Source organism: Phoenix dactylifera, chromosome 15, assembly GCF_009389715.1.
Source record: "Phoenix dactylifera cultivar Barhee BC4 chromosome 15, palm_55x_up_171113_PBpolish2nd_filt_p, whole genome shotgun sequence".
Classification (NCBI taxonomy): Eukaryota; Viridiplantae; Streptophyta; class Magnoliopsida; order Arecales; family Arecaceae; genus Phoenix; species Phoenix dactylifera.
The window spans coordinates 3,952,707-3,971,561 of NC_052406.1; the positions used below are offsets into that span (position 1 = coordinate 3,952,707).

Sequence of the window (18,855 nt, forward strand, 5' to 3'; positions counted from 1 at the left end):
GAAGCCAACACTCTTTTTATTAGATATGAAATGGGCATAGTTATTTATCATTGTTACTTGAATTCTTTCTGTTTCGAAAAATTGTTAATTGCATTCTTTATGAAACAAAGAAGGGAAAAATTAAAGAATCAGGATTATTCAAGCTTCTAATTAACTAGAATAAAAACAATGGAGAGCTCGACTAGGTGCTCTAATTTTCAATCAAAGACAAAAATTATGCCTATTGGTACAATATAACCATGAGATGGGAATAAAAAAAAACCTGCTCTTCCTTCTCTTTTTCCTGCCGCTGATCTCTCCCTTGCTCTCTCTCCCCCTCAATCTCAAACTTCCTTTCTCCACAACATTCTCTCCACCTCCCTCCTCTTCTCACTCCCAGGCTTCCTCCATCCCTTAACTTTCCCCCTCTCTCAACGAGAGAAATCAAGTCGTAATGCATGGGGAGTGGGGAGCGACAGAGAGGGAAGGAGAACAACTCTGAAGTTTCTGATTATTCTGTTGAGAAAAATGTGCCTCGAAACTCGAAACGACTGCAAATTGAATTCGGCTCAAGTTTGCTTGAAAAAGTCTGTGCCAACTGAATGGAGTTGACTCCTGCAGAGCTGGAGTCGACTCCTATGAAGCTTGAGTCGACCCCAGGGATGAGAGGGTCGACTCGCATCTGCCACAGTGAAGAAACAGAGAGCAGTTTTCTGGGTTGCTTGCAGGAGTCGACTCCAGCCCTGCAGGAGTCGACTCCAGCCCTGCAGGAGTCGACTCCAGCCCTGCAGGAGTCGACTCCAGCCCTGCAGGAGTCGACTCTCTCAGAAAGACAGAACGTGCCAGTTTCGGTGCTGATACTTGGAGTCGACCCGAGGATGTCCGAGTCGACTCGAACTTATCAGGAGTCGACCCCTGAAAGTGAGGAGTCGACTCCTGATCACGGGGTTGATTGAAACGGTGGCAAGATCAGTTTTTTTTGACTTAGGGTTTTGTAGGGAAGTTTCCTTATGTGTTGAAAATCTATAAATAGGTTTTTTTGTGAACCCTAGGGAGGATGAGAGCGGCTGTAGTGAGTTTTCTTTTGGAGTTCTATCTCTCTTGTAAGCCCTAGGTGTGCAATCTCCAACAGGAAGAGAGATCATTGTAACTCTTGCTAAATATATTGAAATCTGTGTGTGTGGCCTCCGTGGACGTAACCCGTATTGGGTGAACCACGTAAAATTATTGTCTTTGCAAAAGATTTGATTTTATTCTCTACTACTTCTTCTTCTCGATTCGTCTTTCCGCAGTTTGGACGCAGGAAAGGGAACAGTACGATTGAGGGTGAGTCCTTTCATCGCGCAACAACTGGTATCAGAGCTACGTTCCCTGTGTCCCAATGGCTGACGAAGGAAGATTGAGGATAGAGAAATTCAACGGACAGAACTTTGGTATGTGGAAGATGCAGATGGAAGATTACTTGCTCTCAAAGGATCTGGATCTACCACTGGGCGGAGAAGAAGCGAAGCCGACAGACATGCCGTCGGAGAAGTGGGAGCGTCTTGATAAGAAGGCGCTCGCCGCTATCCGTTTGTCCTTGGCATCGGAGATCCTCGCCAATATATCCAAAGTAAAGACTGCAAAAGATTTGATGGACACACTGGCTTCCATGTATGATGAGCCAACAGGAGCGAACAAGGTATTCCTGATTCGACGATTATTCACTTTGAAGATGAGAGACAGTGGAAGTGTTCATTCACATCTGAGTGAATTCAATACCCTATGTGCCCAATTGAAATCTGTGAAGATCACGTTCACTGATGAGGTGAAGGCGTGGGCTCTTCTAGGTCAGATGCCTGAAAGTTGGGAAGGCTTTATCACGGCTGTTAGTAATTCTTCGGAAAAGACTACAGCGAGGTTTGATGAAGTGGTAGCTCTTATTCTGAGTGAAGAGGCTCGAAGGAAAACCCTGGATCCATCAGCAAGTTCATCTGGGAACGCGCTGGCTTTTGAAGAACGTGGAAGGACTTCAAAGAAGGGAGACAGAAATAGGGGTGGACGATCCAAGTCTAGAAACAAGTCTAGACCTCTTGGAAAGTGCTGGAATTGTGGGCAGAAGGGTCACTTGAGAAAAGACTGCAAAGTGTCGAAGAACAATGGTGGTTCTGACACTAAAGCAAGTGCTAATTTAGCCGAAACTGCAAGTGAAGATGATGCCCTGATACTTTCCTGTGATATTCATCCGGAGTCGTGGATAGTCGACTCAGGTGCCTCGTTCCATGCTACTGGAAACAAGGCAATCATCTCAAACTATGTTGCAGGTGATCACGGCAAGGTGTATCTTGGTGATGGAAACAGTTGCAACATCGTAGGGAAGGGAGATGCTCAGATAAAGACATCAAGTGGGATGACTTTAACTCTGAAAGATGTGCGACATGTACCCAAACTGGCTCGAAATCTGATTTCGGTAAGTCAGTTGTCGGATTTGGGGTTTGTGACCACCTTCAATGATGATGCTTGGAAGATCACTAAGGGAGCCTTGGTGATTGCTCGAGGTGCAAGGTCAGGAACACTATACATGACAGCTGATACTGATTCCACCATCAGTACTGCAAATCCGACTGTTGATGCAAGGACATGGCACATGAGACTTGGCCACATGAGTCAGAAAGGGATGAAGGTGATGATGACTAAAGGAAAACTGGGAGATCTGAAATCTGTGGATTTGAAATTCTGTGAAGATTGTGTACTATCAAAGCAGAAGAAGGTCAGTTTTTCAAAAGGAGGTAGTACCAAGAAAAATTCTAAGTTGGAACTCGTACATACTGACGTGTGGGGACCAACTCAAGTGGCTTCTCATGCAGGAGCAAGGTACTATGTCACGTTCATCGATGATGCTACCCGAAAGCTATGGGTCTACTTCTTGAAGCACAAATCCGATGTATTTGAGAAGTTCAAGAGGTGGAAGGCTCTAGTGGAGAATGAGACAGGTCAGAGATTGAAGTATCTCAAGTCTGACAATGGGGGCGAATACTGCAGTGATGAGTTTGAGGTTTTTTGTGCCTCAGCTGGAATTCGAAGACTGAAGACGGTTCCAGGAACGCCACAGCAAAATGGCGTTGCAGAACGCATGAACCGCACCATCAACGAGCGGACACGATGCATGAGGCTTCATGCGGGGTTGCCGAAGATTTTTTGGGCGGAAGCGGTCAGTACAGCAGTGTATCTGATCAACAGAGGGCCTTCAGTTGCATTGGAGCTTGGACTGCCGGAGGAAGCATGGACTGGGAAAGAGGTGAAACTATCTCACTTGCGTACCTTTGGTTGCATCTCTTACGTGCTCGATACTGCAGACAATCGAACCAAGCTGGATGCAAAGTCAAAGAAGTGCACATTCATTGGTACGGTGGTGATGATTTTGGATACCGACTCTGGGATGCGACAGATCGGAAAGTCATCAGGAGCAGAAATGTTGTATTCAATGAAGAGGTTCTGTACAAGGACCTGCAGCAACAGACGGGCCAAGGCGACAAAGCTGTAAAATCGGAATATGCAGAGCTGGATGATGAAACAATGTCTCGAGACGATGAAGAAGTTGCTGAGCCAGTGGGAGAAGCACAGCAAGAAGAAGAACTGCCAGCTGATATCCCGATTGCTTTGCGCAAGGGTAAAAGAAACAGAAAAACTCCGTCTAGGTATGCTGACTCCCTACAATACTTGTTGCTTACGGATGGTGGTGAGCCAGAAAGCTATAAGGAGGCTTTACAGGTCGAAGCCAGTGACAAGTGGAAGCTTGCCATGGATGATGAAATGGATTCCCTATCATCCAACAGGACGTGGGACTTGGTTCCACTTCCGAAGGGGAAGAGAGCTTTGCACAACAAGTGGGTATACAGACTAAAGCTTGAACCAGATGGTTCTGAGAGGTTCAAAGCGAGACTTGTTGTCAAGGGTTTTCAGCAGAAGGAGGGCATTGATTTTGACGAGATCTTTTCTCCAGTTGTGAAGATGTCTACTATCCGGATGGTGTTGAGCATAGTGGCAGCCAAAGACTTACATCTTGAGCAGCTTGACATCAAGACTGCATTTTTACATGGCGACCTTGAAGAGGAAATCTACATGAAGCAGCCAGAAGGATATGTAGTGAAGGGGAAGAAAGATTGGGTGTGCCGACTTCAGAAAAGTTTGTACGGGTTGAAACAAGCGCCTCGTCAGTGGTACTTAAAGTTTGATCAGTTTATGCTGAAGAATGAGTTTCAGAGGTGTAATGGTGATCATTGCTGCTACTTTAAGGGATTGAAAAGCTCATATATCATTCTACTTCTGTATGTAGATGATATGTTGGTGACAAGTGCCAACATGGGAGAGATTGTGAAACTGAAGAAACAATTATCCCAGGAGTTTTCAATGAAGGACTTGGGTGAAGCCAAGAAAGTCCTTGGGATGCGTATCAGCAGGGACAGGAAGCTTAAAACGTTGAAGTTGTCTCAAGCAGAGTACATTGATAAGGTGCTGAAGCGGTTCAATATGGACGGGGCTAAAGCTGTGAGTACTCCGCTGGGCGCACACTTCAAGTTATCAAAGCAGGAGTGTCCGACTACGCAGAATGATCGAGATGAGATGAAGTATGTACCCTACTCATCAGCGGTCGGAAGCCTTATGTATGCCATGGTTTGCACGAGACCGGATATTGCCCATGCAGTGGGAGTGGTGAGCAGATACATGAGCGATCCAGGCCAGGAGCATTGGAGAGCTGTGAAGTGGATATTGCGGTATCTGAAAGAAACCAGAGACTTAGGACTATGCTATGGTGGTCCTGATGTTTGCCTATATGGTTTCGTGGATTCTGACATGGCTGGAGACATTGATGGCAGAAAGAGTACTACCGGGTATGTGTTCACACTGGGAAGTGCTGCAGTTTCATGGGTTTCGAAACTACAGAAGATTGTAGCATTGTCTACGACCGAGGCCGAATACGTTGCTCTTACTGAAGCGAGCAAGGAGATGGTTTGGTTACAAGGTTTGATGAAAGAGCTTGGCATGGAGCAAGGCGATGCGAAGTTGTATAGCGACAGCCAGAGTGCTATACATTTGGCAAAGAATGCTGCTTTTCACTCAAGGACCAAACACATTGATATCAGATATCACTTTATTCGGTCACTCCTCGAAGAAGATTTTTTCCGGCTAGAGAAGATACATACAATGGACAACCCAGCAGATATGTTGACAAAGGTAGTTACTCTTGAGAAGTTGCACATATGTGCATCTTCTGTTGGTCTTCACAGCTAGAAGTGAAGACAGAGATTCACACACATGGAGGATGATTGGAGATCATGTTGCTGATGGGGTTACGGTTGCTTCAGGCTTGTTTCTCGGCAAGTGGGAGATTGTTGAGAAAAATGTGCCTCGAAACTCGAAACGACTGCAAATTGAATTTGGCTCAAGTTTGCTTGAAAAAGTCTGTGCCAACTGAATGGAGTCGACTCCTGCAGAGCTGGAGTCGACTCCTATGAAGCTTGAGTCGACCCCAGGGATGAGAGGGTCGACTCGCATCTGCCACAGTGAAGAAACAGAGAGCAGTTTTCTGGGTTGCTTGCAGGAGTCGACTCCAGTCCTGCAGGAGTCGACTCCAGCTTTGCAGGAGTCGACTCCAGTCATGCAGGAGTCGACTCCAGCTCTGCAGGAGTCGACTCCAGCTCTGCAGGAGTCGACTCCAGTCCTGCAGGAGTCGACTCCAGCTCTGCAGGAGTCGACTCTCTCAGAAAGACAGAACGTGCCAGTTTCGGTGCTGATACTTGGAGTCGACCCGAGGATGTCCGAGTCGACTCGAACTTATCAGGAGTCGACCCCTGAAAGTGAGGAGTCGACTCCTGATCACGGGGTTGATTGAAACGGTGGCAAGATCAGTTTTTTTTGACTTAGGGTTTTGTAGGGAAGTTTCCTTATGTGTTGAAAACCTATAAATAGGTTTTTTTGTGAACCCTAGGGAGGATGAGAGCGGCTGTAGTGAGTTTTCTTTTGGAGTTCTATCTCTCTTGTAAGCCCTAGATGTGCAATCTCCAACAGGAAGAGAGATCATTGTAACCCTTGCTGAATATATTGAAATCTGTGTGTGTGGCCTCTGTGGACGTAACCCGTATTGGGTGAACCACGTAAAATTATTGTCTTTGCAAAAGATTTGATTTTATTCTCTACTACTTCTTCTTCTCGATTCGTCTTTCCGCAGTTTGGACGCAGGAAAGGGAACAGTACGATCGAGGGTGAGTCCTTTCATCGCGCAACATATTCGGCTTTTTTTTTTTTTTGCTATTTCTTTTAATTGCTATTTGGTTAAGCAGGTAAACATAATAGAGGTCTATTTGGTTCCTTAAAGTTTTCAGGCTTGAGATTAAAATTTTTTGACAACTACTAAAGAAGGGAAAATAAAAACTCTTTGTAACAACATATTTTGTTACTAGCAACTGTACTTAGGAATGTGCCCACTAGGTTAAATCTTCTCTGCAACCATGAAAGCATCAAGAATAATACTATATTAATATATCAATACAAGCCCAACAACTTAATTACCGAGCAATAACCTATGTATTTATATTACTTGCAGCAGGACTTACATTATTGCCGCCCATATTGCTGGTTGCTTTGTTTCCTCGTCCATATTGAGGTTCTCCCTGCAGCTGCAAAATAAATAAATAAATAAAAGAAAAAATGCATTTGGTATGATCCCACTGCATTATGGGAAACCATATCCAATTTCCATGTTGCACCTTCAGATTAATAAGCTATACAAAGACAATTAATGATTCAAAAGAACAAATCACGCAACAAGCACGAGAATTATCTCATGAAGCCAAAAGATACCCCGCCACCATGCCCCCATCAAGTCATCGATGAGCTTGAAGCCAGTAGAAGGGATCCTTTCAATGCCCTCACCGTACATTCAACACCATCCATAGAAGCAGTCAGTGATGACCCCGATATTTTTTGGGCTCCTGGGCTTGTGGGCCGGCCCGAAGAGGCCTGGCCGAGCCCGATGATGCACGGGTGGAGGAGAAGGAGGCTCCTGTTAGAGTCTTACAAAATAGAAATACAAATTGATATCAAGCGTGGCCGCTGGTATTAGAAATATTTGATTTCATTTTCCTTTGTTCCGATTAAATTGATGATTTTACAATTATATACTAGATAAAATATTTATTCTTGAGAATTTTAGAGCGCACTCTAAGCGTGGGTGGGCTTAGAATTGGCTCTTCGAGGTTGGGCCTGGCCTGGGCTTAGATACTTTATAAACCCGAGAAAATCACCCACACTTAAAATTATTGAAAAATTAAAATGAGCATCCTCAAAGTTATTAATATCAATATTGGAAGTAAGCACCGAAAAAAGAAATGCTATCAGACCACGATAATAAATCCATCAATTTATTCTATCAGACCACGGATTTCTATTTTGTAATAACTGCGCTCTGTTTGGGCATAGAGCCCACCGGATTCCGTCTTACAAAACTACGCATTTCTGATACCAACAGCCACACTCGGTATGAGCCCACCAATTTATATCTTAGGAAACTACGTACATATTTCTATTACCAGCAAAAGCATCTGGTATGAGCACACCAACTTCTATGGATCCGTCCAATCTAAGCCCACAATTTTAACATGAAACGAAATCCAATCTCTATTTAAGGTTCATTCGCAGGAAGAAGATGGCAGACACAAGAGCTTTGTAAAGCAAGAAAAGAATTCAGAAGTTCACCTGAACCCCCATGAAATATACTATACCTTGCGAAGCCAGAAGATCCCCCACCATGCCCCTTCTTGGCATCAACAAGCTGCGAGTATCGAAGGGGCACCCCTTTGATGCTTTGAACTGCTGCCCATGGCATCCATACCTAAAAAACAAGTTGCCCGGCCTCGCCGGTACGCCATGCTTTTCCACGCCTCTTCTTCCAAGGGCCTGCGATGCCGCTGGAGCTGATTGACAGGAAGACGCCGCGCTCGGCGTCGTTGATAGGAGGCTGGCTCCTTTGGAGAGACCAGGGATATTATATTGAGCTGGTGACGGAGTTGCTCATTTCAAAAGGAACCGGATTTCTGCAGGACTTTGGATTGCACTCCTTCCGGCTCTTTTATTCACCTCGTCGTCCCTGTGAACCAGCGCCAGAAGAAGCATGGTTAAGTTGCTTAGAGACTGTAGGGACTGGAAAACCGTGGATCAGAACTCGAATTAGTAGATGGATGTCCATGGTGCTGCCTCCCTTGCAAAGTTTTGCTATGGATCTTCCTCCGTTTTGTCCCTCCCTAGGTTCTCACTATTTGTTTACCTCCCTTGCTGTAAATATTTGGAAGACAATAAAGGGACCGAAACTTCTGAAATCAGATATTTCGAGGGAAACATATGCACTATCTTTGTAATATAGGACATTTTTTGTTTCAAATAGTTCATGGCTTCTGTCTACAGGAGGTATATAAGTCATTCAAATCAATCTCCGCATACATCTCATATGTATGGATGTGTATTGGCTGTCCTGGCCGCATTATTTTTGAGCTTGAGCCTTAATATCTGGATTGGAGCTGTGCCTTTTTTTCACCGTATGAATCTATTTTTGTACTCGTACGCAGGCGTATGTTTAGCCCTACGTCAGTTATTTACTAAATAGATCTTGGATAAGATCCTGCATTATAACAAATATTATAAGAACGGATCTAGCCCATAACTTATGTGAACTATGGAACACTGTAAAATGGATCTATTGAATTTGGGGCTGACTACGAGCCGGTGCTTATGATTAGATTTAAATAAATTTGAGTTAAAAACATCAAGACCCTTCGATTTATTCATATGCACAGATCTCAAAGGATCACTCAACTAACGGTGGGTTTGACTGAAGGAGGTGAACCCTTCTTTTTTTGCGAAAGATGTCGTTGTTAATTTTTATTTTATTTTATCTACATTATAATAAAGCAAAAATCCAGCGGAAGCTCGTTGTAGGACCTCCCGACCTCCTATAAAAGGCAAACGATGGGGAAGAGAGGAAAGGCATCGGAAGGCGTCTTCGTAAACGCCGGCCGGCCCTTCAATTCTGTCTCCTTCTCTCCCTCCCTCTCTTCCCTTCTCGTCCTCTTCTTGGCCTTCTCTTCTCGGTGGTTCCTCGCTTCTCGTAAGAATCGAAGATGAGGGAGTGCATCTCGATCCACATCGGCCAGGCCGGGATCCAGGTCGGCAATGCCTGCTGGGAACTTTACTGCCTCGAGCACGGCATCCAGGTCCGAACTCTCTATCTCTTCCTCCGATCTGCAAACTTTACGCTTTTGTTCCTCCGTTTTTACTTTATGTTTTCTTTTTCTTCGCTCATTTTGTTGTTCTCTGCTCCGATCTCGTTTATTGATCGACTTCTCGTTTGTTTTTATTATTTTTGGGCCGGATCTGGCTTTTTACGATCTGGAAATGGCGGATCCTTCTAAAATGCTTCATGTCATGTTAGAAATTGGATTTTGTGCTGGTAGATTTGTTGATCCGTGCTTTCTGATCGTTTTAATGGTTAGATCTGTCGATACGTTTTTGAGAACCCGAGATTACTGTACGAGATCTGAAAAGTGGATCATCTCTCCGTAGATCTACGGATCTGTGCTTTATGACCATTTTGACTTTTGGATCTGCGGGTATGTTTTTGGGATCTAGAGATTGGCATATGATTTTCGATTTCATTGTTCTTTCAAGCATGTTCTCTTGGCCTCTTTATATTTGGTAGCATATCAATTCACTTTTTGCTAGGTTCCGATATATCCTTTTCATTTCTCAATTTTTAGTTACCTATAACCTTTCTAGATCTGGTAATTTGTTCTGATGAATACCATTTCGGTGGAAATGAGGTGCTATCTTATTGTTGGATGAAACATGGACCTATAATTATTTCTATAATCCCAGCTCTAGAATTTGGAGCAACTCTGGTGTCCTATTCTGGAATTTCTGTCCATCAAATGGATGAGAGATAGATGTAGAATCATGTTTGTAATACAGGGTCCCGTTATATTACCATCTTTCTTGATTATTTTTTTTGTGGAATTTCTTCCTGAAACTTTAAGCAGTGTTATTTTTTAATTCTGCCATACTTATCAGCAACAATTTTTGGGATTGCCGATTACATGAACTATCGTTTAGTGTGGTTCTATATTATGATGTTGTTATATTTGTGTTCCAGTCTGTGCTTTCTTTTACACCAACTGACCTATAAGCTTCAGGCCTCTGGGCTGGACCTAGCTTAAGTTACATTTCCTGTATGACCTTCATAGAGTTCTCCTCTCTTCGCAGCCTGATGGCCAAATGCCGAGTGACAAGACTGTTGGGGGAGGTGATGATGCATTCAACACCTTCTTTAGTGAGACTGGTGCAGGAAAGCATGTTCCCCGTGCTGTGTTTGTTGATCTTGAGCCCACTGTGATTGATGAGGTGAGGACCGGAACATACCGCCAGCTCTTCCACCCAGAGCAGCTCATCAGTGGCAAGGAAGATGCTGCCAACAACTTTGCCCGTGGCCACTACACCAGTAATTCTCCTCCCCCGGAATTCTAGCTCAGCGGATTCAGGTAGTTTTCGTTTTTGCATCAGTGTTTGCTGATCATCTCGCTTATACTCTTGCAGTTGGCAAGGAGATTGTTGATCTCTGCCTGGATCGCATTCGGAAGCTAGCTGACAACTGCACTGGCCTCCAAGGCTTCCTTGTCTTCAATGCTGTTGGTGGAGGGACTGGCTCGGGCCTTGGCTCTCTTCTCCTCGAACGGTTGTCGGTTGACTATGGGAAGAAGTCGAAGCTCGGGTTCACTGTTTACCCTTCACCCCAGGTCTCCACCTCTGTTGTTGAGCCATACAACAGTGTCCTGTCAACCCACTCCCTCCTTGAGCACACTGATGTTGCTGTTCTGCTTGACAATGAGGCCATCTACGACATCTGCAGGCGCTCCCTTGACATCGAGCGCCCCACCTACACGAACCTCAATCGCCTGGTCTCTCAGGTGTGCGAGTGATATACTCACATTTCTGTTCCTATTGACAGTCTTCTAATGGAAGGATTTTGCTCTCTGCAGGTGATTTCTTCTCTGACTGCCTCCCTGAGGTTTGATGGTGCCCTGAATGTTGATGTCACGGAGTTCCAGACCAATTTGGTTCCCTACCCAAGGATCCACTTCATGCTTTCTTCATATGCTCCCGTCATCTCCGCTGAGAAGGCCTACCATGAGCAGCTCTCCGTTTCTGAGATCACTAACAGTGCCTTTGAGCCATCTTCTATGATGGCCAAGTGTGACCCACGCCATGGTAAGTACATGGCTTGCTGCCTCATGTACCGCGGTGATGTTGTGCCCAAGGATGTGAATGCTGCAGTTGCCACAATCAAGACCAAGCGCACCATCCAGTTTGTTGACTGGTGCCCGACCGGCTTCAAGTGTGGCATCAACTATCAGCCACCCACTGTGGTTCCTGGTGGAGATCTTGCCAAGGTGCAGAGGGCAGTTTGCATGATCTCCAACTCCACCAGTGTTGCTGAAGTGTTCTCTCGCATCGATCACAAATTTGATCTCATGTATGCGAAGCGCGCATTTGTGCACTGGTATGTTGGTGAGGGCATGGAGGAGGGAGAGTTTTCTGAGGCTCGTGAGGATCTTGCTGCATTGGAGAAGGATTATGAGGAGGTCGGTGCTGAGTCTGCTGAGGGTGAGGATGGCGATGAATTCGATGAGTATTAAGGGCTACTTCCTCTGGGTGTTTCTTATCAAATCTATGTTGCTTTCTGTTGGTGGTGTTTCGATTATGTGTGCGCTGGTAGCATATCTTCTGGTTATGTTACTGGTCTGTGCTGAAAACTAAAGTCCTGTAACATCTGCTGCTTTGCTGTTTTTGTGAAGTTTTACAAACACAGCTACTGCTTTGCTGTTTTAGTTCTGGAACCAATCTACCAAGTATTATTTGGAGGTACCATGGTCATTTAAATGTTCGCTGCTGAGAAAACAACTAGGCTTGAACATTGTAAAAGATTTGGAAATATGCAGTCTCTGGTACTAGGTTAAGGATGGCAATCGAGCTAGGTCTGATATATAATCTGGTCAGGTGCAGATTAGGAATCGAATCTCAATTGTTTATTAAACAGCTCAATATTCTAAACCTGAACTTGATCTTTTGTATTAGATATGTAACTTGATCTGTTCTGCAAATCGACACCACGACACTAGGTTATCTTCTCATCTTTTTTCAAGCACCATGTAGTTAAATAAGGATTGGATTTAAATGGTCCGCAAGGTAGGCATTTACCTTTCAATAATAAGAAATGGGTGCTTGTTTGATTAAAACAAAGAAGACGTTGCTATCATTGAGAGTCGAACTCGAGACCTTAAACAGGTACTCCAACCAACTGAGCTATGGAATGTTAAAGTTAGAATAAAAAAAAAAGAAAAGAGGGAAGTATTACTTTGCTTCGTAAACGGGTGCTCTAGCCAAGCTATGAAAGCTTGAATTATAGGATTAAGCTTTTTTTATTGTTTGAGTGAAACAATTTTGAACTTAATTAAGAACCAAGTTGAACACGAGTCTAGTTGATCAATTTATAATCTTAAATTGAATTGAAATTAGTTCGAGCTTATATCAAGCTTGAATCAAGTTTAATTGAAGCTTGACTCGAACTTGGTTTCATATTCAAGCCTAAACTAATATTTAACTAATTCAAAAGTCATTTTTGGACAATAATTAAAATTTCGTCATAAAAGATAATTTATTTGTTAAATATGCTATCAAAATATACTATCAGTCCATAAAATTTAATACTTGAACAATAGCAATATACGTTATATATATCAGAAGGCATATAATATCTTGGGTTATATATAATGTTTTCAAGCATTATCAAGCTAAGACTATCCAAGACATGTTCTTACTAAACTTCCATATGAAATTGGCTTCATTTTGCGAATTTTGGAGTGGATTGGACGATGGAGGTAAACTCCTCTCTCTTAGCACTTAAAGTTTCTAATTTGAGTTTTGGTGGTTTCTATGCAATCTGCATCTTGAGCAATGGACTTGATTAGTGTTATCATAGAAAATAAGCATGATGACATGATCAGAATAGTCCAACTCATAACTAATGTGGCGTTTTCCATGACCAAACCAAGCCTATCTTGGTTAAGTCGGAAGCAAAATGAACAGATCAAAAGACATCCGAGGTCGCATGTCGCCTAATGAGAAGCAATGCATCTCATGGTGATATTCTTCATTAGCACCTTCCCCAAGCTGACTTGAACTCTCTCACCTGGCAGCCGGCTTTTCCACCTTGGGCGGAAGGGCATTCCCTCCATTAAGCCGAAAATAAAAACTACCATAATAACCTCCGACAGTTATGCTGAATCTTCAGATAGTTACAGTACAATTCTAAATAGTACAGTATTGTTCTAGTTTGTTGAGATATGATTCACAAAATATTCAAAATTCTATGGCTATAAATAATCTTGGAAACTCTCTGTGGAAGGTAATCACTCAATCAATTGGATCAATCTCTTAACAACAACTAAATCCCAATTAGAGCAATACTCTATTTCTCTAATTCTTCTTACATCTTTCTCATCTTCTATTAAATAATTTTTTTTAATTTAAGCATAGGAGGGTCTGACCAGAGCTAATCTGGCAAGCTCTTTGACCTTGTTTGTTGACTTCGTGTGAATCCACCGCTGGAACATTTACATCCCCTTGTTGGGTAATTAATTGCTCCTTCAACTTGTTTGGTGCAATATGGAGGACACTTTAATGTTGTCCTGACCACATTGGTCGTCACGACCTTCGCCTACTTCGACGACTTTTGTGTTTGAGTGGAGGATTTTGGCCTCTAACGGTTTATTTTCCTGTCAGGAGATATACAAGCCAAGCTAAGATCAGGAAGCTCTCCACCGAGTGGACATTACTACAGATTATGAGCTTGATTTGCCTTGCGGTGTCTATTCAAGGTCTTCGTCGAGATCTGGTAGCTCACAGTCCTTTTAGGAAAGTGTAAACTTTCAAGCCTTGTGGATCATGAACGCCAATAACTGGGTTTCTGTAGTAAAATCGGAAAAGTGGGAGGAAAAAGTTCCTTGTGATTAGTGTCTAGAAGTTTTCAGGTTGTGTGGATTATGAATGCTGTAATTGAGCTTCTGTAGGTTAAATGAGAAAAACTTCCTTGTGCCTTTGTTTCTTCCAGAGAGCTAATGTTTTATGGAATGCTTCAAGAGCTTAGAAAATACATGAAGGAATTTTTTTTTTTTTTGGTGCGCACGCGAGCACTTATGGCATCCTGGAAGGTGGCGCTTTGACCCCACAGCATAAGAATACGATTGCTTCAACAAGGGACATTTTAAATTTATACAATGCAAAACAGGCACAATAAAGTAGACAGCTTATATTCATAAATGGTTTAAGGCAGAGCAGAATATAATTCAAAATTTTGTTATCCTTGAGCTTAATGATATTCACGTCTAAAAGATAATCTAAATACATAAACAGATCAACGTCTAAAAGATAATCTAAATACATAAACAGATCAATAATTTATACTTTGCACAATAAAAGTAACTTCAGTTGTGATGTGAGTATCACTTTTATTCCTCAAAGAAAAAGTATATTTTGTTTCATCTTCATAACTTCTAAATATTCATTCCTACTACACAACAGTTCTATTTAATAAAGAACATATTAAGGAGCAAATGATAGTAAAATTGCATGTACAAATAATGTTAATGTACTTCAAAATCTGTGTGGCTTCCTGAGCAATTTTTTGACCTTCCTAGGTTGGCTAAATTTTATTTGTCGCACAAATTGCAAAGCTCTTATCCGACACATATTCTGGTCTTTTAGAGTCCTTTTTTTTTTTTTTGCAGAAAAGACAGACAAGGGCCTAGTAGGGAAAGGAAAAGAAAAGGAAGAAATGGAGCGGAAAAAAAAAATTAATCTTGTTTTTAAACAAGTAAATAACTTTCTGCCGCTTCTCATTTGGGGTGATATTCCAATCCACATTTAGTCTTGAATATGAGTTTCTTGATTATTCATTAATTATCCGACAAGATTTATTTTATTTTCTATCAGTATATAATTTATATACATACAAATTTAACTTATTGCTGAATTATTGTTGAACTCTCTTCCTAGACTTGAAGAATATAGAAAAGTAATTGATAAGATGATACAATATAATGTACATTGATACTTCGATCGATCTTATAGTACGTGTCGTCACGAGCAAGGATCTTTAAATAAGAAATTCTTGTTGCTGCAACACCAGATGTTAGTCTATTAAGCTTTAACTCATGAGTGGAAGAGGGATTGGATCCTTTTTCTAGAAGAGATCAAAGTTCCTCCATGTGGGGATAATTTTTATTGTCCAAACTAAAAAGACCAATAACAAAGGGTCAATAAGGTGGAAGTCTGACCCTGTACATCCACAAACCAGGTCCCCCACAGCACACATTCACCACAAAAACACCAACCTTTGAATCTTTTCCCTTGTTCTTTGCTTTGGCTCAAAGGAAAGGCCGCACAGCCAGTGACAACCGCTTACAAACCAAGCTAAAAGAGGCGTGGCCTCTCTTTCTATCGATCCCCTCTACCTTAGCTTAATCCCTAAGTCACAGCTCCAAACCCCATGCAAAGAAAGTAGCCCAAGAAACTAAAAAGACCTGAAGTTGGTTCTTGTGCTCCATGAAATGACATTTCCACCCCTTACGTGCGCAACCCAAATCTCATCCCATGCACCTTAAAAGGACTAAAATATCCTCATCTAATTTATAGCTTAGCTTGCAATTTCCAATGATTTATTCATACTTTAAGTGGCAATATATCAATCAATAAAATCAAATATTTTCTGAAGTCATTCGATATTTTCTTAGCTAATTAATCAATGAATTTAATTCAATCCAAAGGGTTCTCAGATGATAGAAAAGAAGAAAAATAAAAAAAACCTGTACATCTTTTAAATATCATATTTCTATTCCAGCTTCTTAACTAAGCTTGCCCTAATTACTATTTTAAAGAAAAACAAATCATTAATTAATGATGGCTTAACATTGAAGAAACAAGGTGAGTATGGTCAAACTAACATGGTAGACCAAATGGCAAAGTTGTAACTTAAATAAATTCCATGGCTCTTATCCTCGATCTAACTTAGGCACCGCTACGAGAACTATAAATGGAGCAGAGGACGGCGGCAGAATTCAAACCCGCGTCCTTCTTCTTCTCATAGCCGTTGACTTTGAATGCTTCCCTAGTTCCTTAACATCACCTCCTGCCCCTCTTCTCCCTCGCTTGTTCTATATACCGATGAAGCTAACAAACCCTGGTTTCTCGATCCCTATAGCGACGAAGGAAGCCTCTCCAGTAGCAGACTTCAGAGCCAGAATAGTTGATTCCAACGGGAACGAGCTCGCTTCATTTCCGACGAAGAAAAGCTCCCCTCATGGCGTCGAGAATTGCCGACCCGATGCGTCTTCGCTCCAAAGGTCAAAGTTTTCACCCGATCCCTACTCCTGCGCCGGTCTGATTCGAGATTTCAAGAACTTCAGGAAGAGCGGCGCTCCTTCCAGGTTCCTCTTCCTCAAGAACGACTCTTGGATCGACTTCCCCCGCGAAGTGTTCGATATTTTGAGGGCTGGTTTCGTCGCCGGCAAGGCCATTTTAGAGGTCGCTGTCGATAATAGTTCGTATATTTTTGACTTCCTACATATGACTCAGATTGATTTGGGGACGGGAATTTCGAATTCTATCGCTTGGATTGATATCAATGGGCAATGCTTTTTCCCAAGAATAGATGCGGATGAGCAGAGGAATGTTCCTCGTCCGAAGCTGGAGATCGAAGTGAGAATCGATAAGCGCTCTTCGGTAGCTCCATCAGATCGTAGTAACCCTCTTAAGAGAAGGAGAGATGAGTTCGAGCCCATCGAAGAACACTCCGACGAGAGTCCTGAGACCTCCACCACTGCAAGTTCGAACAGGCCGACATGGCCAGGAGTTGAAGTGCTGGGAGATGGAGATCGATATTACAAGGTTGTGGAGAAGTTATTTCTTGATGGAATGAGGAAATTTGCTCCAGACACAGTCATCACTTCGATCCACAAATGCTTGCACTCCGGCTCCTCAGGGAATTCCCGACTCAAAGCTTTCCAGATACAGATGCAGATGACGAAGGCCAACCGGGGCGATGGCAATGTGAAATTTGGTTGGTATGGAACGCCGGCAAGGGACGTCGCCGCCGTCCTTTCTCACGGTTTTGGGCAGCCTAACAACGGAACCTTGGGTTCTGATGCTTGTGGTGTTGGCATCCACCTCTCCCCACCACATTCTCCATACACAAGGTAATCTAATTCTCAGTCTCATGCTTATGTTGTCTTTTATCAACAAAGTTCCATGGCATCTGCTCATGGAGTTATTCTTTTTCAATGCTTGCAGTTCTTTGTTGTCTGAAGCGGATGTTAATGGCGAGAGGCACATCATATTATGCCGTGCGATCATGGGAAAGCCTGAGAAAGTTGAGGCAGGCTCCCTCCAGTTCCATCCTAGCAGCCAAGACTTCGATAGCGGCGTCGACGATCTTGCGAGCCCAAAATGGTATATTCTGTGGAGTACTCGCATGAACACTCACATTCTGCCTGAGTATGTTGTGAGCTTCAAATCCTCAAGGAAATCTCAAGGTATTTGCTTATCCTCCTCTTCCAGCGATCACCCTCTCTCCCTTTATTTACTGGCTCCTTTTGTTATGATTCGTCGAAACTCATGAGGTTTATCTGATGTACTCAGATCCAGAGAGAATCATGAGTCCATCAAGGAAACCTTCTATAACAAGTCTGTCCTTCCAAAAACTGTTTGCAGACATAGGAGGATCCCTTTCATCCTCGAGAAGACAAGCTATAGAGATATTCTATGATCATTACAAGGTGAGTTCTTACCACAAGCTTCCCATGCAATATATATTGGTTTCAAAGTTCCAATATAGTCTTAATCAGTTACTCAGTTTATTGCTTTGCTTGGTTTTGATATATGATTTGAAGTTCACTCTTAAATGAATTAAATTTGCTTGTTGTATGATTGAAAAAAAAAATGATATCAGTATATATATATTATACTTTAGTTTAGTTCATAGAAAATTTATCAATAGAATGATTTGGATTCATCAAGATATGCAGAAACAGTTTGAGAAAAAGAAAGACAACAGGGAGAGAGATTTAGCACGTTCAGAACTTTATCAAATAACCTTCTTTTTTGTAATATTGTTTAATCATTTTCACTATACAGAATTGTATCATGAAATGATTTGGTTTTTCTCAATTTCTAGTTGGCTTATAGTTTGGTGAATTAGATAACCGTGGTCCTAACCTAATTCCAGACTGTTATCAAAATTGAGAGTAGATTGTCCTAACTGGTGCATATCTTTTTGCTTTTATTCAGGCAGGAAAGATGAGCAAAGGCACCTTTATTAAACACCTGAGGTCTATTGTTGGTGACAAGCTATTAGCTTCCACAATCAGAAGAATCCGGGGATGCTGATAAAAATGAGAGTCTCCGGCATCATGTTTTGCAAGGTGTGCGGGCATCATATTGTGGAATTTTGTTGTTGGTTTCACTCTTGTCCAAGAGAAGTTTAGCTGTGATTTTGATCGCAACATTTCCAACCATCTGATTTGTCTAACGCCTCGAAATGCAACATAGTTTCTGTCCTGTTACAGCTAATATATTATCTCTGGCAATCTGTATTTTCTATCTTTTTCTTTGGCTGGTCGAACATCCATTAGGCAGGAGTTAAAGCTTGTAACTATTCAAAAATAATCTATTTTAGACTCTGAAAGATCCTTAGAGCCCATACTTGTTAATAAAAAGGATCAAGTGGGCTACATAATT

General features: G+C 42.3%; 2 protein-coding genes across 3 annotated transcripts; both read left to right on the forward strand.

The window, feature by feature from the left end:
- Window positions 1-8,932: 8,932 nt before the first annotated feature.
- On the forward strand, window positions 8,933-11,937 carry LOC103704256 (tubulin alpha chain-like). The gene is made up of 4 exons (XM_039134142.1): window positions 8,933-9,224; window positions 10,270-10,504; window positions 10,600-10,970; window positions 11,043-11,937. Exons 1-4 carry the CDS (start codon window positions 9,132-9,134, stop codon window positions 11,697-11,699), a joined length of 1,356 nt encoding a protein of 451 aa, XP_038990070.1. The 5' UTR covers window positions 8,933-9,131; the 3' UTR covers window positions 11,700-11,937.
- Window positions 11,938-16,186: 4,249 nt separating this feature from the next.
- On the forward strand, window positions 16,187-18,804 carry LOC103704257 (probable inactive poly [ADP-ribose] polymerase SRO2). 2 transcript variants are annotated; one of them, XM_008787472.4, is made up of 4 exons: window positions 16,187-17,315; window positions 17,410-17,651; window positions 17,758-17,894; window positions 18,406-18,804. In XM_008787472.4, the coding sequence occupies exons 1-4, from the start codon at window positions 16,285-16,287 to the stop codon at window positions 18,502-18,504; spliced, it is 1,509 nt and encodes a 502-aa protein (XP_008785694.2). In that variant the 5' UTR covers window positions 16,187-16,284; the 3' UTR covers window positions 18,505-18,804. The 2 variants fall into 2 exon arrangements, with proteins under 2 accessions (XP_008785694.2, XP_008785695.2); XM_008787473.4 differs by having other exon boundaries at window positions 17,830-17,894.
- The last annotated feature ends 51 nt before the right edge of the window (window positions 18,805-18,855 follow it).